This window comes from Dendropsophus ebraccatus, chromosome 8, assembly GCF_027789765.1.
Source record: "Dendropsophus ebraccatus isolate aDenEbr1 chromosome 8, aDenEbr1.pat, whole genome shotgun sequence".
Classification (NCBI taxonomy): Eukaryota; Metazoa; Chordata; class Amphibia; order Anura; family Hylidae; genus Dendropsophus; species Dendropsophus ebraccatus.
In genome coordinates, this window is record NC_091461.1 from 8,520,725 (window position 1) to 8,545,375 (window position 24,651).

Consider the following 24,651-nt stretch of genomic DNA (forward strand, 5'->3'; position numbering starts at 1 on the left):
TCTTCATCTCGGGTATTGCTGAGCGCCCTTCATGTGGATGTTCCGTGGGAACAGAGATTGGTATCAATATTTTATTGCTTGCTTGGACAGTGGTGTAGTGGGGGAAGGGGTTTATCCCGAACCCACACACACCGGGTGAGTTCCTCACATATTGCTGTATCTTCTTGGATGACCGCTGTCCCTTACCCTAGGTTGATAGCAGACTGTACACTTGTAGAACCTGTAGAATCTGTACTGAGTACTTTTACAGTAGAAGAGCGGTGAGCATTAGAGAGGAGTTTGTACTGAGAGTCCAGAACAGGGGAGAGGAGTTTGTGCTTCAAGTTCAGAGTAGTGGAGAGGAGTGTGTGCTGGGAGTCCCAAGCCAGGGTAGAAGTGTGCTCTGCCGAAACGTTAGAAGAAAAAGAAGTAGTAGAATACTAAAGACTTGAAAGTAGAAGTTTACTTGTGTCCGTGTTTCGACCTTATCTGTCGTGTACCACCTGTTTGCCCATGAGTGTCGGGTGACCTGTCCTATGAGGGTGACACAAGCACCAAACCTTGTTAACTAAGTTGAGCAAGATCGCCAATTTACCTGGTTACACCTGCGCTGCGAGATAGAGTACGTAGGCTTCTAGCAACTTTGCTCTATCTGGATCAGTTCCTCTTGTTATCAGGATACTGTCCTGCACTTTTAGACTTGTTCTCGGAGTGGGTTGGGGTGATGTCTGACTTGTCCTCTCCCTTGAGTAGCTTAGCACTGCATAGTGTGTAAAAGTTCTGCTTTCAAGAAACTGGTGTCTGCAAATACTATGTGCGTCAGCTCACTACCACGCCTCAGACTACACTACCGACTAGTTCTGGAGTGGAGACCTGGTAAAGCCAGGGCCCAGCTGGACCACAGCAGGGATCAACTTGTCTTGCGTCTTCTCAGGAACCTGACTAAGACTGACTAAGAGTGGGTGTATACTTCCTCTCCCCATGTGACAACTTCCTACAGGAGGTATAATGTCCCCTGTGAGTGGTGGAGAAGAAAGCATAGAAAGAAAGGAGCTTAGAGATAGGTAGAGAAGAAGAGAAGGTCCTCATTGCTGTACAGATTACAACAAACAATAACCCTTTAATTACCTGCAGCTGTGCAAAATACAAGTACAGTTACATACAATAGCGACATCTTGTGGCAAAACTTAGGTACTACTTCATTACTACAGTGACTTGGAGTACAGACTTTTGCAAGGGGTGTAACACCACAAATCTGGATAACTTTACTGGACGTGTGAAGGGGGCCTGATGAATGTAATGCACCAAAGCTGGCATTACAGTATGGTTGATGGTCCCTGCGGACTCCTTCACTTTCAATTTACAAAATTTGTGTCTCACCACCAAAGATTAGATATACAATAAATGGAACTCAAACTCATCGCCGCACTATGCTCCACCATGTTTACCATATTGTAGCCAACTCTTCCTACACATTCCACCCATATACATAGGGCCAGCCCCTTGTTCTCCAGCTACCCAAACCAGCACAACACAGAGGGTTTGCTGCACAGCTTGAGCCACCCAATAACAAGGTCCTCCACTCTAGTCGGATATTCACATTTGCCACCACAGCACCACGATTGGAGATGCAATGCAAGGCTAAAGTAGGTCAAACACATTAGGCATGTATGGGCCAAAACCAGTCGCCTCCAAAATCCCTCACTCAATGGTAAATATCAGGGGAGAGAGGAGTCCGGCATGTTGGATTTCTACTTACCAACTTGCTCAGATAAGCCGCCACTAGAGGATCAGAAGAGTCTGGCAGCAGCTTCCCCCCTCCAGCCTCCCCACTCATGTGTATGGGGGGGGGGGGGGGGTTGGAACAGATGGCTATTAATCATCTGACAGCTATCCTGTGTATATGGTTAGCTTCAAGAATTTCCTAAAAAGTATGTGTGATCATGGCCGTACTATATTGTTTCAGCAACATTTCATCCTACAGTGTAAGGTGTATGGGGCCTCTTGATTCTCCACTGACAGATGATGTTGGTAGAGATAGGGGTCAGACGTGATGGAGTTTGACTGCCCGACCCTTTTGTTCTCTTAAGGAATAAGCTGTTGTAAGAGGGGTCCAGTGGCAGTTTACCCCTGGTCATAGGGAACATGTGAATGATTACTTGTTCCGGTCATTTAGCTGACACTTTCTGAAGATGTATAGGCATCTCATCTCCCCATGCAAGGATTGCAACCTTCCAGGTACTGCTCCCTGGTCAGACTTATGGGAATTCAGCTGAAGATCACAGAACACGGAAATGACTATGGGTATAAGGGAGATGAAGAAGCTCCCCATTAAGATTAAGAGTCCAGTGGGTGGTCCTACTCATTGACAATATTCTTAACATGAGCATAAGTGGCTAGGGCCGCCCACTGGACTCCGAATTCTATTAAGACAAAAACAAGTTATACATAATTTTTTTCCCTACGAAACCACAGTCAATCTTCGTGCAGGAAGTGGCGTATTCTCTCCAGTCTGACACAGTGCTCTCTGCTGCCACCTCTGTCCATGTCAGGAACTGTCCAGAGCAGGAGAGGGTTTCTGTTTCAATATATTTTATTGTAATTTTTTCAATAGAATTTTGTAAACATAGCAAATTTTGCAAACAAGATAGACAAAATATATAGCATATTGTACAGATAAATTGTAAAGGATAACAAGGAAAAGTAAACAATAAACATACAGTGATGTATAATCTAGCGATATATACCATCTAAAACAGAATTGGTTCAGGAGATAAACAGAACCTACAAATATGAGGAGGCTATAGCCTATAGCAACAATATTATCGTAAAATTCAGAGAGATGTGGTCACCATGGACATCTAGTCCACTCTTTTCACCTTAAATCTTTTTTTAATTGTTTTAATATTCGGTTATTATATGTTTATGAACATACTATTAATACATGTATGAACGTAATACATGCAGATTTATTTCACTTTCATGAATAACTCTTAAGATATAGCAGGAGAGGTTTTCTATGGAGATTTGCTGCTGTTCTGGACAATTCCTGACATGGACAGAGGTGGCAGCAGAGAGTGTCAGACTGGAGAGAATACACCACTTCCTGCAGGACATACAGCAGCTGTTAAGTACTGGAAGATCGGAGATTTTTTAATAGAAGTTGTGTGAACTCCAAATTATGGAACAATTTAGGCTCCATGTGCTATTCATGAAGATGGACCCCTTTATGGTCTTGCAGCTTTTTTTATGCAGTTACAGTAAATGTTCTGCTATGTTACATAGCTGGACAATGACCCCGCTTCCTCCATAGTCAATGAGAGATAAGAAATTGGGTTCCTACACGATGTAACAAAGATATAAATAGCAAAAATAAAAAAAACCTCTGATACATTATGCAATATGATCTGCCCCCCCCCCCCTTCTCTCTCTATATTAGTTTGCTCTGCGCTCTCCATACAGAACAATTACGGAGCGAGCTACGGGAGCGCACTCTTCATGTGGAACCTGCTGGCTCGCTCAGTTATCAGGCAATTACCATAATGCATATAATATGCTTATTTCTCAGCATCAGTTAATTTGGTGGAGCGGCCGATAAGCCTCCTCCCGCGCCTCCTTCCCACGTCTAATGTGCGAGCGCCACACCGCTCATTGGAGATTAATCAGTCATAGTAATATGAATGGGAATAATCGGGAGGCGAGGACTGGGTGTGAGGGAAGACCCTGGGTGACCCCCCCGTACACTGGGGTGTATCCATGGACAATGCCTGGGCTCATATCCTCGTATTCGGTACACAGCTCACAGGCAGGGAATGTGTCATGCCTATCACTGTGGCCACAGCCATGGTTCACAGCTACATGGGCTTGGACTCGGCGTCCGCACTTAGGTCCCACCCTGTGGTCTCATTATAGAATACAAGATTTTCCCAGCAATGGAAGCATAGTATTCATACTGCAGAAAATTCAGGTTAGAGCCAAGGGAGGCTATGAGGGGTGCAGAAAAGAGGGGGTCCCTATACCCTGTAAATATAAAATCTTCTCAGAGAGGTTGGAGCTCATGGGGTGACATGGGCTCAGCAGTACCACAGATGATGGTGATGTGTAATGCCCACAGCGGGGTGCAGGTCCTGTATGTACTGTAGCTGTACCCATAGATGATGGTGAGCTGTAATGCCCACAGCGGGGTGCAGGTCCTGTATGTAGCTGTACCCATAGATGATGGTGAGCTGTAATGCCCACAGCGGGGTGCAGGTCCTGTATGTACTGTAGCTGTACCCATAGATGATGGTGATATGTAATGCCCACAGCGGGGTGCACGTCCTGGATGTAGCTGTACCCACAGATGATGGTGAGCTGTAATGCCCACAGCGGGGTGCAGGTGCTAAATGTAGCTGTACCCACAGATGATGGTAATGTGTAATGCCCACAGCGGGGTGCAGGTCCTGGATGTAGCTGTACCCATAGATGATGGTGAGCTGTAATGCCCACAGCGGGGTGCAGGTCCTGGATGTAGCTGTACCCATAGATGATGGTAATGTGTAATGCCCACAGCGGGGTGCAGATGCTAAATGTAGCTGTACCCACAGATGATGGTGAACTGTGATACCCACAGCAGGGTGCAGGTCCTGAATGTAGCCGTACCCACAGATGATGGTGAGCTGTAATGCCCACAGTGGGGTGTAGGACCTGTATGTAGCCGTACCCACAGATGATGGTGAGCTGTAATGCCCACAGTGGGGTGCAGGACCTGTATGTAGCTGTACCCACAGATGATGGTGAGCTGTAATGCCTTTTTCTCACTTCAGATAACTTGAGCCGACTTGACATACATATGTGGGGGGACATTTATTAAAGGGTTTATCCAGTGCTATAAAAACATGGCCGCTTTCTTCCACAGACAGCACCGTTCTTGTCTCCAGGTCAGGTTTGCAATTAAGCTCCTTCACTTCAATGTAACTTAAACCTGCACCCAAACTGGAGACAAAAGTGGTGCTGTCTCTGGAAGAAAGTGGTCATGTTTTTGTAGCGGTTAGCTGGGGTTAAATTAGCCCTACTTCCATCTTCTCAGGTAAATTCGGCAGGACCTGCACCTGCGGCATTGCGGACACAGAAATCTATACCTGCTCCTGAGATTTCTGCTATGAATTATGTACCACTACATGTTGTTTTTTTCTTCTTAAGGCACGTTTACACTGAGCAAAATTGGCGGAATTCCGTGGTGAAGCTCTCCGCAATGGAATCACGCCTGTCTCAGTGTCAAACAGTGTGTCTATGGGACGGCTTGCGCGCCTCTGCTTCCTCCGCTCTTAGGATTGACATGTCAATTCTTTGAGCGGAGAGCCGCAGAGAACGGAGGGTGCAGACCCTCTGCCACGGAATTTTGACTATTTTGTTCAGTGTGAAATTACCCTTATACCTTGATAAAAAAATAACTGTTTCTCTCTAGTGTCACAGGATAGGACAGAAGGCCGCTGTTCCTCACTCCACCCATTAGATGTCGCTCTCACACAGCACAGCTGCAGATAACACTTAGGTCTAACTACACATAGACTTCCTTTTCTCTTTAGTAACCACTTCCTTTAGTTAGTTGGTGTCTGGCTTCAAATAGCATCTACCTTCAGGCCAGGCAGGACGTGTGTATAGTTGTTCCTGACCCTAGCCCCGACCTTTATGGATAGCTAGACAAGACCCCTTGGGAAACTGGACAAAAGGGAGATCTCACCCTTGCCTACATCAAGGATCCACCAACAGAACAGGATCGTCGAGCACCTTAGAAAAAGGACGGACAAGCTCAAGATTGGACCTGCAGTAGAGCACAGTGCCAACAAGCCGCTCTCTACTGACAAGACACTCAGCTTTGTAGGAAGGACACTGCAAGCCAGCTCCACCTGGAGCAGAGACCAGGGAGATTACCACACTTGTCCATGGTTAGGTGAGATTACTAGACTCCATACGTGAGGATGAGGATTCTTCAAACACTTCTCAACACTTCACCACATCCCGGCTGAGTACATAGTACATTAGGCAGGGGCCCTCCCTATCTCCTGTTACTGTTTCTTCTATCACCTATCTGCCTGTTGGAGTATTATTATTGCTGATTATTTTTGCAGTAAGTACCTGAGCACTGTTTGCACTAAGAAACCTGTTTCCAAGTTATTTAAAGTGGAACTCTGTCATCTCTGCCGCTGTACCTCACCTTAGTCCTAACTGTGGTGTGAGCCTCCGGTGGTGTTGTGTCGAAGGATTGGCCAGTCACTTGCTAGATAGTGAAGTGTGACACCACTCTGATGGTGGGTGGCCGAGATACAGCCAGACCTTGAGGTGTTACTTCGTGACGCCAGTGCCGGTTGGGCACACAGGTGTGAGGGCACGTCTGCTTTTATTTTTTAAGGCCGGTTGTACCTTTTTCCTCTGCGGTGTAGTGACCCTCCCGGACTATTGGATCTGCCACCCACAGAAAGGGGACATGTCCTAAGGTTATGGTGTTTGCTGTGTTGGTGTGAGGTGAAGAAGCAGAGTCTCTTTACCATAAATAGGCTGATTTTTACTAGAAAAGTATGTGCTTGAGCAGGTTACACAATTATGAGGTTTCACTTGTAGACACTTGTAGACAAATACTTCACAATACAACAACCAAATCTGCGATAGGAATGCAGTGTAGAGTACAGTTGTGGCGACTGAGTAGCGTGCCGAGTCATACGAAACAGCAGAGTAGCAGAGAGGAGGATGTCGTGAGAGTCTCAACCCAAGTAGTACTGTGTTCTGCCAGGATGTTGGAGGATGAGGTAGAAGAATACTTAGAAGAAGAAGAAGAAAACTTGTGCCCGTGTATTGACCTTTTGTTAGTTCTCACATTACCTTATGCCTACTAGATTTGGCTGAACCGTCCTAGGGGGTGACAAGCCCCAGACCTTGTTACCTGGGAAGAACAGAATGCTGAGGGTTGCCTGCCAACAACCGCACTGCGAGATAGAGTTCCTAGGCTTTGTGCAACTTTGCTCTATCCGGATCAGTTCCTAGCTTACTGCTGTCTGTGGATACTGTCCTGCTCTGTGACTCTCCTAGTCCTCGGCGTGGGTTGAGGTTGTCTCTGACTTGTCCTCTCTTGAAAGGGGTTTAGCACTGCATAGTGTTGTGTAACATTACTAAGTAGAAACTGTGAGCTGCGTCTTGCAGTCTGGGTTCTTATGACCTCCTATTGCCCCTTAGTGTCATTGCCCCCAATATCATCTCCAGCAATTTATGAATGAAGAGAACTGGGGGGAGGATTATGGGGTTCTTAAATGTCATCATCTTACAATACTAACACAAAACTTTATTTAGTAGGACTCTGACAGATGTGAGTGTCACCGTGTGCAGATCTGACAGATGGAGGATGTGACGGATCCCACGTTAGATGCAGAGATAATTAATGGCGCCGTCTGCTGCAGAGCGGGATGTACGGAGACTGCGCCAGGTATAATGTACAGTAATGTGGGATCACATGTAATGAGGGCGAGGAGGGAAGATGGAGGAGAGATGAAAATAATAACAATGATAATAAGCTACACAATGTGTCTACTAGTCAGATCTATGTGCAGAGTACTGGCAAATACTATTACTCATTCAAATCCGCTGTGGTTATCGGCATGGATTCTGTAGTGTGAACATACCCTAACCTCCTTTCTCCTGTATACACATTTCTCCTTTATGCTCCTTTATGAAGGTAGATATACAGGGGGGTGTACAGCCCCCAGTAGGCCCTGCAGAGTTCAGCTAGCAACATGCACAGATTAGCCTTCCGGGCCCTGTCATCCAGGTGAGTCCCACTGACTTACTTAAATGACAGGATAGGACCGTTCCGCCCCCTTAGGACCTGAGAATCTGCCACCTCATGGCAGAAGCGGTCCTGCTTCCTTCTATCACACTTCTCCTTTCCCGATCACTCTCCCCACCAATAGGTTAGATCCGGTCACCCCTGTGAGTGAGTTGGTTCCTGGTGGGAGGGTCTTCTGTTTAGTCGTCTAGTCAGTAATGGAGTCGGTGTGATACAGAGACACAGTTTTCCAGAGAGACACTTACATGTACAGATGCACTGCTAAACCCGAAGGTGGGGTATCTGTCACCTGGGTTATCCTTGCCCACATCTGGTATCCCTCTTACAAGTCAGGACAATCGGAAGTCAAGGGATTGATCCTCAGTGGGACAAAGAGCCTAAGCTGAAATACCTCCTCAGCCTCCTTGAGAGCAGAAGCAAAATTAGGGGGGGCAAGGGGGGCTGTGGCCCCTGGGCCCACACTGGCAGGTGCCCACTGATGTCCCAGATGGTTAATGCTGTCTGTAGAAGCTATTGCTTTTGCAGACAGCCTTAACACGTCTGTAGCAGTTGCGGGCCCCCTGCTCCTGGGGGCCCCACTCAGTCACCTGATGGTGCCCCTGGCCGGGGATGTCCTGCTCTCTCCTCTCTTCCTGTTTCCTCACATGTTACACAGCAGCTGCAGCTCCGCCCCCTCAGCTACACACTGCTCTGCATAGTGCTGTGTGTGAGGAGGGGAGGAGGGGCAGCCATGTGAGGAGAGGAGGGGAGGAGGGGCAGCCATGTGAGGAGAGGAGGGGAGGAGGGGCAGCCATGTGAGGAGAGGAGGGGAGGAGGGGCAGCCATGTGATGACAGGAGCCCAGGGATCCTGCTACTGGATGGCTGCCAGGGATTGTGAAGAGAAGCAGCAGCAGCTGACTGACAGTGAGTGATCATCATCACCTGTGTGTATGTCAGGCTGCTGCTGTGTGCTGTAGGTGGTAGAGGGCAGACTGAGTGAGGGGTAGTACAGAGCACCTCCTGATGCTGGAGCCTGGGCACCTCTGTACAGGCAGCAGCTTCACTGAACTGGTTTTAAGTTTATTCATTTTCTGCCAATAACTTTGCCCCCCTCCCCTGTGCAGAGCTCAGTGCAGCATGGTGGTTCCTTTTATTATCTACCCCCCTAAACAGCAACATACATTGTGTCCTATCTGTGCCCCAACAGTGCCCCCTCCAGTGTGTTATCTCCCTCTTTTACCTCCCCTTAGGCTATGTTCACACTACGTAAGTTCCATGGAAATCACGGCCATTGTTACAACGGCCGTAATTTCCACGGAACTTATGTAGTGCTGCAGGCTGAAGGGATCCCGGCCAGAGTGTATACACATCATATACGCTCCGGCCGGGATCTCTCACAGCACCATAAAAAAAACTGACATGTCAGTTTTCCACATTCCACAGTTTTCCGCTTCATAGTGTGCTGTGGAGAGTTCTGCTGCAGGCGCGCACGGATGCGTCCAAATCAGAACTCTGCAGCGCTGAAGATCATCCTTTCAGAGACCGGCCGTTTCGTGTCCCAGCCGGGTATATGGCAGCCTCCCAACTGTCCAACAGCAGATAAAGTAGATAGAGATAAGGGTTGGGTGTGCTGGATTTTGCCACCCACTATTTTAGATAGATAGGAGATAGATAGATAGATAGATAGATAGATAGATAGATAGGAGATAGATAGATAGATAGGAGATAGATAAATAGATAGATAGATAGATAGATAGATAGATAGATAGATAGATAGGAGATAGATAGATAGATAGGAGATAGATAGGAGATAGATAGATAGATAGGAGATAGATAGATAGATAGGAGATAGATAGATAGATAGATAGATAGATAGATAGATAGATAGATAGATACTCCAGTTGTCACCTGCAGTCCTATGTAACATCACAGATAACACAGTGATATCTCTGAGTACAGATAATGTAGTAGATGTCACCTGCAGTCCTATGTAACATCACAGATAACACAGTGATATCTCTGAGTACAGATAATGTAGTAGATGTCACCTGCAGTCCTATGTAACACAGCTATATATACAGCAGGTGGATGACAGTTGGTGCACACTGCTGGGACACCTGTCACCTGTAGGGGGCTCCTCCCTTATCTCAGAGACGACACCCCCTTCCTGTAATAAGATTTGTTTTTCATCTGCACAGATGTTGATGTGAAATATTAATAATGCGTCTTTATCAGGCTGCGCCGGCGACAAGTCATTTCTCATTCCGCCGCCAGTTCCCCTGCGCGCCGCTCCGGCTCTGCTATCTCCCGTCCCCATAACAAAAAACCCTTCCATGTCATTTCTCAATTAGCCCGGAGCTAGAACAAGTCCTTTATGTAAATGGGTTTTTCTAATGGCAGCTCCGCGTCCTCCGTCCTCCAGTAAACATCACTCAGACATCTGTAGCCTGAGGTGGAGCTGCTCCTTATCCGCACATTAGACATGAGAAGAAACAGAACCTGAAACCAATCGGCCGTAAGTGAAGGAGGAGACGCCGCCTCGGAGCAGGAGCGAGGGCAGATGGGGCAGCCAGGACTCAGGAAATAGGGGCTCACTGCCACAAATAGTAATCACAGCCAAAGTTTCTCCCAAATTACTGATGATCGGAACTTACAGAAACTTCTCCATCTGAGGCCATCACCCAGCTCTCCCAGAATCCTGACAATAGCAGAAGCCATGATCTTCCCTGATTAATGCTTTGAATGTCACGGTGAACTGTGATTGCACCATTTACAGTGGGTTGGTGCTTATTTAAAGGGGAAGTTCATAAAAAAAAAATTCTTTCAAATCAACTGGTGCTAGAGATGAGAAATTTACTTAAAAAATAAAAAAAAATTCAAGTCTTCCAGTACTTAGCAGCTGCTGTTTGTCCTGCAGGAAGTGGTGTATTCTCTCCAGTCTGACACAGTGCTCTCTGCTGCCACCTTTGTCCATGTCAGGAACTGTCCAGAGCAGGAGAGGTTTTCTATGGGGATTTGCTGCTGCTCTGGACAGAATCTAAACGATAATCGTTCGGTTGAAATGCAGTTAACGATTAACAACCGAACAAGAAATCGTTGATCGCTTTATAAGACCTGGACCTATTCTTATTGTTGCTCGTTCACAAAACGTTCCCATTGAATAAGACGTCATTCGGTCGTTCGCAGTAGATACGAACACAATAGCGAAGAAATAGCGAAGAAAAAATGATGGCAAATACGTTCATAAGTAACGATTATCGTTCCATGAAAATGAGTGAACGTTTTCAGGTCTTTCGCAATAGCGGTCGTTTGAGATCGTTAATGATTATGCGAACGATAATCATCCGGTGGAATAGGGCCCTAAGAGTATCTCCTATCAAGATTGTCTACAGTCTGTTACTAATTAGGTGCGAGGCCTCCCATAGAGAAACAGTTTCACACTGAAGCAGGCCTAATTTACTCCTTGTGAACTGGCCCTTAACCTAAGGGTACTATTAGACGGACCGATGGGGGCCCGATAATAAATGTAAACCAGATCTGCCAGATCGGCGCTCGTTTACTGGGCCTGTTACACGGCCCGATAATCGTTTAACAAGGGCTGCTGGGACATTGTTACAGATGTCCTTGCAGCCCTTGCTAAACTGGTATACATTACCTATCCCGTGTCCAGGGCTCCTCCTGCTCCTCTTCTTCCCAGGTCCCGCACGCTGCAGCTCCAGAGCGGCTTAGCTGACAGGCTGCTAAGTCAATCACTGGCCGCAGCGGTCCCGGCCTGTGATTGGATGAGCAGCCTGTCTTAGCTGACAGCTGTGAAGCTGCAGCACGCGGGACCCGGGGAGAAGAGGAGCAGGAGGAGCCCTGCAGCCTGGATAGGTAATGTATTTCTTTTGCAAATCGTTAGCTGCCGGCCGCGCACCGCTGTTACTTATAACTTTGTAATATGTGTTATTTTGTGAATAATTGTTTAGCGCCGCACTACCCCTTTAGTGTTGTCCACTAGGAGAAGGACTATTGTTACACGCTGTAGAGGAAGTGAGTCACGCGGGAAAGAGGAAGCGTAGTTCAGTCTTAGCCAGTGCCCTGCATGGGTAGGACGCTGGAGAGCACACTGTCACATACTTTCCCTTACGTACCCACACAGAGCACTATGCAGTGTTTAACCTCTCAGGAGAGGACCAGCCAAAACATAACCTCAACCCACGCCGTCGACAGGGAGAAGTCACAGTGCTGGACAGTATCCACAATAGAGCCACAGAGCTAGGAATTGATCCGGGTTAAGCAAAGTTGCAGTAAGCCTATGAACTCGCAGCGCGGGTGTCAGCAGGGAACCCTCAGCATTCTGCTCAGCCCAGGTAACAAGGTCTGTGTCACCCATTAGTACGGTTCGGCCAATGCTAGTGGGCATAAGGTGGTGTGAAGACTGAAAGCAAAGATCAATACACGGGCACAAGTCTTCTTATTCTTCTACAAGTATTCTATTGTATCCTCCAACATCCCAGCAGAGCACATTACTACATGGGTTGAGACTTTCACGGCATCCTCCTCTCTGCTACTCTACCTCTGTACAACTCTCTCAGCATAACTGTGTCTTACTCAGCACTTATCTCACAGATCTGGTTGTCTTATGTGCAAGTGTTTATTGGAACTTTTGTCAAGTGTATATCAGAGACCTTCTGTATTACCTGCTGCACATTTACAAGTAGTAACCAACTCAGTGTTATCCCAGAGTCTGTGATTATTCATCACCACCTGCACAGCGTATACACCGCAACCTTGGGACACTTCCCCTTTCTGTGGGTGGCGGGTCCTACTATCCGGGAGGGTCACTACACCGCTCTGGTTACTGACTACATCATCTGTGACATTATCCCAATGGACCCGATAGCAGCCCGGCAGGACACCGACCACAGGGGAGAAGGGTACAACTGGCCTTACACACTAAAAGCAGGAGTGCCGTCACACCTGTGTGCCCACCTGGCAATAGCATCATGTGGCAATCTATTAGGTCCGGCCGTATCTCGGCCATCCACCACCGGAGTGGTGTCACACTACAACACCTAGCAAGTGACCGGCCGTCCCTCCGATATAACACCTCACGGGGGGGGCACACCACATATATACAAAGCCATGTCAGTATACCTGGGGGTGGGCATACTACTTCTGGCCGCCGTGACAAATGTCTAGTCGGTACATCGAACACCCAGGCCACTGCTAACAGCACCTGGCGCCCAGGTTACTGCAGTGAGACACTTTCCTCCGATACCAATGGGAGTCCAAAACTCCACCGATATGTGTGCAACCCGCAGGATCTCCACAGAGAGAACTGTCCATATTGCCTTCTTCCTACTTCTGGCAACAAGTGCAACCATTATACACGTCAAGAACATGTACACAAAACAAATCAGGTTAAAGCTGTTTTGTATTTCTATGGCTTGAGGCTGTCTGCTCCTGTATTAGATCAGGAAGTGTTGAGGCCGCTGTGACTTTGCTTCTCTGTTAGTCGCCGACTACTCATCAGCCACTACTAAACATCCACTACTCACCACCCACTACTCATCACCTAATACTAACTACTTACTACTAATCACTCACTACTCACCACTCACTACTAATCACTCACTTCTCACTATCCGTAGTGTTCCTATAAGGGTGGTCTGCTAAGTCTTAGGGTATGTTCCCACTGAGCAAATTGGATGGAATCCCGCCTGCTTCTGTGTCAGACCACATCTCTATGGGAGGGCTTGCGCGCCTTCACTCTCCGCTCAAAGAATTGACATGTCAATTCTTTGAGCGGAGGAGTGCGGGATTCCACCCCATTTGCTCAGTGTGAACATACACTTATACCACCTGGGTAAAGTGCCTCTCTTAGGTATTGCACTAGAAGGGGATAAATGTGCTGTTGTGTAGTTTCCCCACTAGGTGTCACTCTCTGTCTTCCTATGAGAACAGCAGAAGGAAGGCTATGGGTTAACAGTTGTCTGTCTGTACTATTGTCCTATCACAGCTGCAGATGCTTTCCCTCACTTTTTCCTCCTATCTTCTGTTTCTCTCTTCTCTGTACACATCACCACCAATCGCAGTGAAGCTTAGTTACCCCTATAAAGGGAGGTCAGTGCGGTGAAGGCCCGGGGAAGTCTTTTGGGTCCCGTAACCAGGGTAGCTCTGGTGGTGTTATGGCAGCTAGGTGGGTGGGGATGACATCGGCACTTGTCACAGTAGCCACCCCTTGCTGGTACCCACCCCTGGTCGGTTGGCCTTCGGTCCCGCAAGTTTAGGTAACCCAAGTATACACTGGTGTGTTGGCGTGAATAAAGTGAGTCCAATGACCAACAAATAATAATACCAACAAAACGAAAAGGGAAGGCCTGTCATATGTACTCACTGGCACACCAAACAAATACAGAAGAAAATATGTATCTTTATTTCACATAAATCAAAATAACAAACATCACACTGGGACATAAACAGTTAAAAACATCTAAAACACACAAAATACATAAAGGGGGCCCCACTACATATAGCATACCTCCCAAGTGTCCCTCTTTTGGAGGGACCGTATCTACTTTTGACCCATGTCCCTCTGTCCCTCTTTTTGACCTAAGAATTAGATTTGCATTAATAAACTTTTTATGTTGCTCTAGAAAGTGTCTGGTTTCTGTATAATAGACCCAAACATCCATATTATTCTATCATGTGGTGCATGTCGCATCCTAAAAATTGTTATATACAGATCATGTGACATTATGACCCATTTCACACATGCAGACTCATTGATTTCTGTGGCGCCGTACACTCATCTGTAGGTGTTACGGATCTGTTTTGGGGACGTGATCCAAGCCGCAGAAAAAACGATTAGGCCTTTTTGCTTCCGTGTCACCTATTTAACAGTAAATCCCTGCAAATCCCTGCGCACAGTTACTGAAACACATTTGTAATCCTTTCCGCAGTTGTCCCTCTTCGGCCGTCCAAAAAGTTGGGAGGTATGCATATAGGGAAAAGCCCCCAGGACGCTCCGACAAGCAAAAATGGCAAGGACCATATCTAACCAATGCATCTGATGTGATACCCATGCCGCACTACTGTAACAATGATGATGAGGTAGAAAAACTAAGAAAAGATGTGCAAAACAAGCAAAAAATGACCAAAATATCACCAAATTGTCAGAAGGTCCATGTCGGGGTCCACTGCTCCCCACACGTTCCACTTCTCACTGGGAACTTCCTCAGGGGTTAATGGCCTCAGTGTGGAAACCAGATACAGTGGTGCCTTGGATTACGAGCATAATTCGTTCCGGGACCGCGCTTGTAATCCAAATCACTCTTAAAGTGACAGTACCACCAGGCCCAGGCTGAAGCACTGGAGGCGTCCGACCCACCCTTAGTGGGAAGAAACCCCCGCCCCTCTATGACATGACTCCATTAGAATCAATGGAACCCTATCATGAAGGGGCGGGGGTTTCCTCCCACTAATGGTGGGTCGGCCGCCTCCAGTGCTTCAGCCTGGGCCTGGTGGTACAGTCACTTTAAACCAAAGCAAATTTTCCCATAAAAAATCACTGATATGCAGACAATTGGTTCCACCCCCAAAAATAATGATTCATTATTCTGAATAACATGTAAAACAGATGAAACAAAGATTCAGAAACAGCAGAATCTGTGATATTATAAGTTACTGTACAGTAATGGAGAGGATGGGAAACACAAGGGCTGACAGAGACTGCAGGGAGCATGAAGGAATGAGCAGGGCAGATGTGGGCAGGGCCGTTTCTAGTGCCCGACAACACCCGGCCCCTGCACACTCCCCACATCATTGTCGCCCCCTGTCCCCGCCAAAAGCCCCAACGGGAGCTGAGAGGGCACATTAAGATAGACACTGACAGGCCCCGTCTCCCTGCAGCCCCCGCCCCCAGACACTGAAGTGCCACGCCGCAGCTCCGGCGATGTAAATACAGAGGCTCCCGGTGCAGGCTTCCTGCATCGGAAGTTCACTGTATCTGCCTCGCAGCGCCCTCACTCCTCTCCTGCTTGGCTCAGATGTGACGTCATGTCCAGAGCCAAGGAGAGAGTGCGGACGCCGTAGGGTTGGAACAGGGGACTTCTGATGACAGGAAGCCTGCACCAGAAGTCTCTGTACTTGGAAATAGCGGCACCAGGAGGAGAGACTGCGGGGGAGCGTTGTGATAGGCGAGTTTGCTTTGTGTTTTTTTTTTTTTTTACATCGAAGCTACTACACAGGGGGAGGGGAGGGGTATACTATGTGGGGACATACAATGTGGGGGCTACAAAGAGGGACTATACAATGTGGGGCTACAAAGAGAGCTATACTGTGTGGGTGACAATGCTGGGGACATTATAAATATATGGGGGCAATGCAGAAGGACTTTATTACTACATTAGGGACAATGCAGGGGACATTATTATTACTATATGGGGGACAGTGCAGGGGACATTATTATACGTATATGGGGGACAATGCAGGGGACATTATTATAAGTATATGGGGGACAGTGCAGGGGACATTATTAATACTATATGGGGGACAGTGCAGGGGACATTATTATACGTATATGGGGGACAATGCAGGGGACATTATTATAAGTATATGGGGGAAAATGCAGGGGACATTATTATAAGTATATGGGGACAATGCAGGGGACATTATTATACGTATATGGGGGACAGTGCAGGGGACATTATTATACGTATATGGGGGACAGTGCAGGGGACATTATTATACGTATATGGGGGACAGTGCAGGGGACATTATTATTACTATATGGGGGACAGTGCAGGGGACATTATTATTACTATATGGGGGACAGTGCAGGGGACATTATTATACGTATATGGGGGACAATGCAGGGGACATTATTATAAGTATATGGGGGACAATGCAGGGGACATTATTATTACTATATGGGGGACAGTGCAGGGGACATTATTATTACTATATGGGGGACAGTGCAGGGGACATTATAAGTATATGGGGGACAGTGCAAATGACATTATTACTATATGGGGGACAGTGCAGGGGACATTATTATACGTATATAAGGGACAGTGCAGGGGGACATTATTATAAGTATATGGGGGACAATGCAGGGGGACATTATTATAAGTATATGGGGGACAATGCAGGGGACATTATTATTACTATATGGGGGACAGTGCAGGGGACATTATTATTACTATATGGGGGACAGTGCAGGGGACATTATTATACGTATATGGGGGACAATGCAGGGGACATTATTATAAGTATATGGGGGACAATGCAGGGGACATTATTATTACTATATGGGGGACAGTGCAGGGGACATTATAAGTATATGGGGGACAGTGCAAATGACATTATTACTATATGGGGGACAGTGCAGGGGACATTATTACTATATGGGGGACAGTGCAGGGGACATTATTATTATTACTATATGGGGGACAGTGCAGGGGACATTATTATTACTAAATGGAGGACAATGCAGGAGGCACATTACTATATGGGGGACAATGCAGGGGACATTATAAATATATGGGGGCAATGCAGGGAGACTTTATTACTACATGTGGGGCAATTCAGGGGGTCATTATAAGTATATGGGGCAATGAAGGGGGACTATTAGTATATGAGGACATAGCAGGGTACATTATTACTATAATGCAGGGGACATTATTATACGTATATGGGGGACAGTGCAGGGGACATTATTATACTTATATGGGGGACAATGCAGGGGACATTATTATTACTATATGGGGGACAGTGCAGGGGACATTATTATTACTATATGGGGGACAATGCAGGGGACATTATAAATATATGGGGGCAATGCAGGAGACTTTATTACTACATGTGGGGCAATTCAGGGGGTCATTATAAGTATATGGGGCAATGAAGGGGGACTTTATTAGTATATGAGGACATAGGGTACATTATTACTATAAGGAGGTACAGAAGGAGACATTATTACTGTTAGGTACAGCAGGGGACATTATTACTATATGGAGGTACAGCAGGGGGCATTATTACTATAGGGAGGTACAGGAGGGGATCCTACATACAGGGGGCAATCCACAGACCTACTGACTTTTGCGCACCCACTATAGGTGGGAAAAGGGAAGGAAGATGCTGGATATGTGCGGAGCCTAAGATGTTTGTCTGGCAGGTTCTGAAGAGATGAATTGTAGCTGCAAGAAGTCGTCATGGTGGTCCAGGCCAGATGAAGAGAAAAGGGGAAAGTGACGCCTCAGATCAAAGAAGACGTCACCTGTGAGTCACTGAATGGTTCTTGTATTCAGTAGAGCTGGTAGGGGTGCAACACTGCTTCTTCTTAGTAACCCGAATTATGATAACGGCCCTCCTTACTTCCCCAGGACCAAACCGTGTGTGTGTGGGGGGGGGGGGCGCTTTTATCAACATTCGCCCTGTTGCCAAGATGCCCTAGAAACTTCCCTGGATGTGGGCACATACATGCAGCACTCTCTGTCCGGGGAGAGAGGGGTTACAGCTATGGAGAGATTACCTCCACAGTCCTGTCCTCTGATGTAAGCCCCAGCCTGAAGTGGATCTGCTATGATTTGGAAGGTGAGAGAGACTTCCTGGGTCAGAGTACAGAGCTGTAGACCCCGCTATGCAGACCATGCCCCTCCCCCACTCCCCCTCTCACCCAGTACAGGGAGCTCTTACACCAAAGCAATGCTCTTACACCAAGTTACTATTTTGAAAAACTGTGAGCTCTTAAACCAAGTTATTCTCAAACCAAGGTACCACTGTATATGTGAAAAATAATGAGATAATGGAACATACATGGGCCTGTGCAACATGCCAGAGATGGAAATCCACAAACAAGATGGCGTCGGTCACTTGACCGGCTAAACATGTCATGTGATGCTCATTCATACAAACATACCTGGAAGGGAGAAGCCACAACAAACATGGCCGCAGACCATCGAACATCCCTCTGCACATGCTCAAGTCTCGGCACATGAGAGGGTCACATGAGCAGCCGACAAGCCATGTGATACTCCTTCATTGAATAACTTTATTGACATTAACCCAATGCTACAGCTACCGATATACTTAAAATGTGTAAATCAGCAATCAACTAAATAACGGCAGACATATCATATATACCTAAACAGATACCTTCATGTAAATTGGATGTGTGAACATGTGTGTGGAGACCATATATTGCCCCTGTAACAGGTGCACCAAGCTCCGATGAGCAAATATAAGTGTGTGAATATGGCCCAATGCAGAGCAAATACTATAGTGCAAGGGATCACTCTAAAAATAAAAAACAGAAACCCGAAGAATAAATAGATGTATACAAATACAAAAAAATAAAATAAAACAGAATAAAAATTTATATAAAAAAAAATTGGATTTTTTTTTTAAATTAAAAAATTTAAATAAATTAATACAAAATGTCCCCCCTTATTTAGTCATGTGATACCATGTTCAAGGTGACAACAACCTGAATGTGCTTATTGAGTGATATGCAAAGGTTGCATCCGCAATCAAGGGACATAAATGGTGCAAAACTGTGTGAAAAACACCAAAAACACAAATCTGTTAAAGTGATATTACTTATGCTGTGTTTACACGGAACGATTATCGTTCGAATTTGCAAGATAACGTTCAAATTTGAACGATAATCGTACGTGTAAACGCAGCGAACGATCAAACGATGAGCAAGAAATCGTTCATTTTGATCTTACAACATGTTCTTAAATCGGCGTTCGTCATTGCAAAAAATTTGCAGATCGTTCCGTGTAAACAGTCGTTCACCGATTTAACGAATGTGCGAAATAGGCTTAAGCGATCACAAAACGATTTTTCCGTTTGATATATCATTCCATCTAGACGCTGATCATTATAAAACAAAAATCGTTACTTCGAAATCGTTCATCGTACGATCGGGCGAATTATCACTCTGTGTAAACCCAGCATAACAATTGAATAATGGAGTAAAATGAATTCCAGGTTATGTCAATAAACGCCGACATTACCGTACAGAACCATACGTCACCACATCACCTCCAAAGAGGGACAAAAAAGAAATACCAAATGTCAACGCATGAGATGGAAAATTGCACTTAATATGTAAGTATTGTTTGAGGTTTCTTGTTACACATGTAGAATGAGAGCGTACAGCACAATAACCAGTGACCACAAGCAATGTCCCTACCAAGAACACAGTGGCGTAGCTATAGGGGTCGCCGGGGTCGCCATGGCGACCGGGCCCCTACGCTAGGGGGGCCCGCACGGCCCCCCTTGCCACTTGTGACAGTGTCACTTTAAGCATCCCGAGAAGCTGCGGCCGCGCAGCTTCTCGGGATGCACTGATCGCTTCGATGTTCCGCCCGCACTGTGAGCACAGTGAGCAGGCGGAACATTACAGCGATCAGAATACAGGAGCAGGACCTGTCAGCGTCCTCCTCCTGTATTCTCTCCCATAGGCTGCCGGCACTTCATACCAGCAGCCTATGGGAGGCCGGGCCGTGACCTCTCCGGCAGGCGTGATGATGTGACGTCATCACGCCTGCCGGAAGTCCCGTCCCTGCGGCTCGCAAGATGGAGCCCGAAGAGGAGGAGGAAGAGCTGCTGCCTGCACAGCGCGGATTAGGTGAGTAGGATGTTTGTTTTTTTAGGGGCACCTCTGGGGGCATTATTAGTATATGGGGCCACCTCTGGGGGCATTATTAGTATATGGGGGCACCTCTGAGGGCATTATTAGTTCTTGGGGGAACCTCTAGGGGCATTATTATTGTATGGGGGCACCTCTGGGGGCATTATTAGTTCTTGGGGGCACCTCTGGGGGCACTATTAGCTCATGTGGGCACCTCTGGGGGCATCATTATTGTATGGGGGCACCTCTGGGGGCATTATTAGTTCATGGGGGCAACTCTGTGGGCGTTATTAGTTCATGGGGGCACCTCTGGGGGCATTATTAGCTCATGGGGGCACCTCTGGGGGCATTATTAGTTGATGAAGGCAACTCTGGGGGCATTATTAGCTCATGGGGGCACCTCTGGGGGCATTATTAGTATATGGAGGCACCTCTGGGGGCATTATTAGTTCATGGGGGCACCTCTGGGGGCACTATTAGCTCATGGGGGCACCTCTGGGGGCATTATTAGTTCATGGGGGCACCTCTGGGGGCATTATTAGTTCATGGGGGCACCTCTGGAGGCATTATTAGTTCATGGGGGCACCTCTGGGGCCATTATTTGTTCATGGGGGCACCTCTGGGGCCATTATTTGTTCATGGGGGCACCTCTGGGGGCATAATTAGCTCATGAGGGCACCTCTGGGGGCATTATTATTGTATGGGGGCACCTCTGGGGGCATTATTAGCTCATGGGGGCACAGCAGGGAATCCTACATACAGGGGGCATCCCACATTCCTACTCACTTTACTGCACATAACACCAAACAGCGCAGTTACTATGGGAGCCTACAGGAGGGAGGAAGGGAAGGAAGTTGCTAGAAATGTGCGGAGCCTAAATTGTTTGTCTCGCAGGTTCTGAAAAGATGAAACGTATCTGGAAGAAATCATCATGGAGGACTGGGCCGGATGGAGAGGAAAAGGGAAAGTGACGCCTCAGATCAAAGAAGACGTCACCGGTGAGTCACTGTATGGCGGTTTTCTTATTTTGTAGAACATCATTTAGTAGGGGTGCCCCGAGGTGGAAAAGGTTGGGAAGCACTGCGCTAATCTGTCCCGCTGCGCCCGCTGGCACATGCTGTCATCTGATTGGGCCTCTTACCTAATCAGATGACAGCAAGTACCAGCGCCCCCTCCTCCAGACATCTGCCTTGGCGGCCCAAGCTATGTCCTATGGCCGTATCTTTACCGCGTTGAGCTCCAGCTTGTGCTGCATCTACATTATCTGTACTCAGAGATATCAGTGCGTTATCTGTGGTGTTACATAGGACTGCAGGTGACTACTACATTATCTGTACTCAGAGATATCACTGCGTTATCTGTGGTGTTACATAGGACTGCAGATGACTACTACATTATCTGTACTCAGAGGGATATCACTGTTATCTGTGGTGTTACATAGGACTGCAGGTGATATCAGGTGACTTCTCCAGGTTGCAGAAGTTCAAACTTCATCGTGCCCTGCTGACAGTTTATAATGGGAGTTGTAGTTTTGCAGCATGTGGCTCTTCAGGTTGCAGCACTACAACCCCCATCGTTTCCAACTGGCAGTTCATGATGAGAGTTGTAGTTTTTCAGCTGTAGAGTCAAAGATTGGAATACAATGATTAGACAATGACACAGTACAGTCCATTCATTATAGGGGGCAGTAGTGCAGTACATGAGGTGGAGGCAGTGACAGGGCATTAGAACATGGTGGCACATTAGAGTAATTGGATATAACATTAGATAGGACTTTGCCTGATCGGGGGGAGATGGGGGGCCCCAAGCTAACATTGTGCACCAGGGCCCATCAGCCTTTAGCTACGCCCCTGCTAGAACCGGAAATAAAGATAGTACAGTGGCCATTTGATTTATGTGAAATAAAGCTACATATTTTCAGTGCCAGTGAGTACATATGGCAGGCCTTCCGTTTTCATTTTGTTTACTATTTATGCTTCTGTCATCTTTTTAATTTTGGCGGTGCATAGTCCACATATTTTTGTCATTATCCAGGATAATGTCTATTTACTTAAAGGAGAAGTCTGGCAAAAATGTTTTATTAAAGTATTGTATTGCCCCCCAAAATTTATACAAATCCCCAATATACACTTATTACGGGAAATGCTTTTAAAGTGCTTTTTTCCTGCACTTACTACTGCATCAAGGCTTCACTTTCTGGATAACATGGTGATGTCACTTCCTGGATAACATGGTGATGTCACTTCCATGATAACATGGTGATGTCACTTCCTGGATAACATGGTGATGTCACTTCCATGATAACATGGTGATGTCACTTCCTGGATAACATGGTGATGTCACTTCCTGGATAACATAGTGATGTCCCTTCCTGGATAACATGGTGATGTCACTTCCATGATAACATGGTGATGTCACTTCCATGATAACATGGTGATGTCACTTCCATGATAACATGGTGATGTCACTTCCTGGATAACATGGTGATGTCACTTGCTGGATAACATGATGATGTTACTTCCTGGATAACATGGTGATGCCACTTGCTGGATAACATGGTGATGTCACTTGCTGGATAACATGGTGATGTCACTTCCTGGATAACATGGTGATGTCACTTCCTGGATAAAATGGTGATGTCCTGACCCGACTCCCAGAGCTGTGTGGGCTGTGGCTGCTGGAGAGGATGATGGCAGAGGGATTCTCAGTGTTCCTCCAGTGCCCTGTGTCCCTCAGTGTCCTCCTCCCATCATCCTCTTCAGCAGCCACAGGAAGTGGCATCACCATGTTATCCAGGAAGTAACATCACCATGTTATCCAGGAAGTGACATCACCATGTTATCCAGGAAGTGAAGCATTGATGCAGTAGTAAGTGCAGGGAAAGAAGCACTTTATAAGCATTTCCCGTAATAAGTGTATATTGGTAATTTGTATAACTTTTGGGGGGCAATACAATACTTTAATAAAAATTTTCACCCGACTTCTTTTTTAAAATGTCAGTGCAATACACAAAAACAGGTGGTTTCCACTTCAACAATAATAGGTGCAGACAAGAGCGTCATCAGGGCCTTGCCCAGTGTATTTTGCCTGGGACAACGTAGCTGGGTGAAGTAGAGAAGAAGTAGGTCCTCATACTCACGTTTACTGAACTGCCTTATGCCCTACAGGGTCAAGGTATCCATCCTATGAGGGTAGTATGAGGCCCAGGTCCCTGCGCTGGGTTGAGCAGACTTCCCGAACCTTTCCAGGATAGTGGAATACGTAGGCTAACTGCAGCTTTGTTCCACTGGGGTCAGTGCCTAACTGACAGGGGTGGATTAACTTCACCATAGGCCCCGGGCTGTTCACCAAGCTTGGGCCCCCCACACCCCACTGTAACTATGGCAGCACTAGCCTGGCGTTCATAGTACAGGACAGATAATGTCATGATGTCCTGATTTGTGCAAAATTGCCATTAAAAAAACAGTGATTTTTTTGCAAATCATGGCGGAAGTGTAGCCAGGAGACAGTACACCATTGAAAGTATAAGTCTTTCTGGGTGGTCATGGGCCCCCCAGGAGCTCAGGGCCCCGGGCTGCCGCCCAAAACGCCCCTATTATAATCCACTACTGCTAACTGGATCCAGGTCACCGCCCTGTACTGTGTGGCTAGTATCCCTGGAATGGGCAAGGTGTTCCTCAGAGGACGTCTGTTTCCTCCTGTGGGGGTCTAGCACTCCATGCCAATGGTTGCTTGCTGGTAAAACTCTCTGTGTCTTGCTTTCTCTGACTCCTCCCCTTTTCTAGGGGCTTACCAAGCTTCCCTGTGATTGGAGGGGCTGTGTGTGTGAGAGAGAAGAGATAGAATAGGACAGAAAAAGGAGTGAAGCAGTTTGCTTCTATAAATGGACAAAAGAAGGACAACTCCAGTGAAAATCTTTTTCCCAGTAATTTAAACACATTACAAAATTATATAACTTTGTAATATGCTTCAATCACCTATCTGCCCCCTTCCCCATCTTTTCCCCCTTCAAACCCCCACCAGGAAGTGAAATAAACTCCTTCTTACCTAATGACTGTTGACCCCAGGCTGCTCTGTGGCAGCCATTTTTTGACAAATACATCATTAAGAGAGAGGCGGGTCTAAGCCCTGTTAAGCCAGCCTCTCTTTGTCAGAAGTCTCAGGTTGCTCAGCTCTGATTGGCTGAGCAATATGTAAGCCATCTAACAGTTTTACAGAGTCAGTTAGACATCACAGGAGACAAAGTGC

General features: G+C 46.8%; 1 protein-coding gene across 1 annotated transcript in view; it reads right to left on the reverse strand.

Annotated features, from left to right (window-relative positions):
* The window catches only part of HABP2 (hyaluronan binding protein 2), a 67,167-nt gene extending 48,427 nt beyond the window's left edge, over positions 1-18,740 (reverse strand). Inside the window, exon 1 of the mRNA XM_069981761.1 lies at positions 18,579-18,740. Coding sequence (XP_069837862.1) covers positions 18,579-18,740 — 162 coding nt within the window. The remainder of the gene's footprint in view (positions 1-18,578) is intronic.
* Between the last annotated feature and the right edge of the window lie 5,911 nt (positions 18,741-24,651).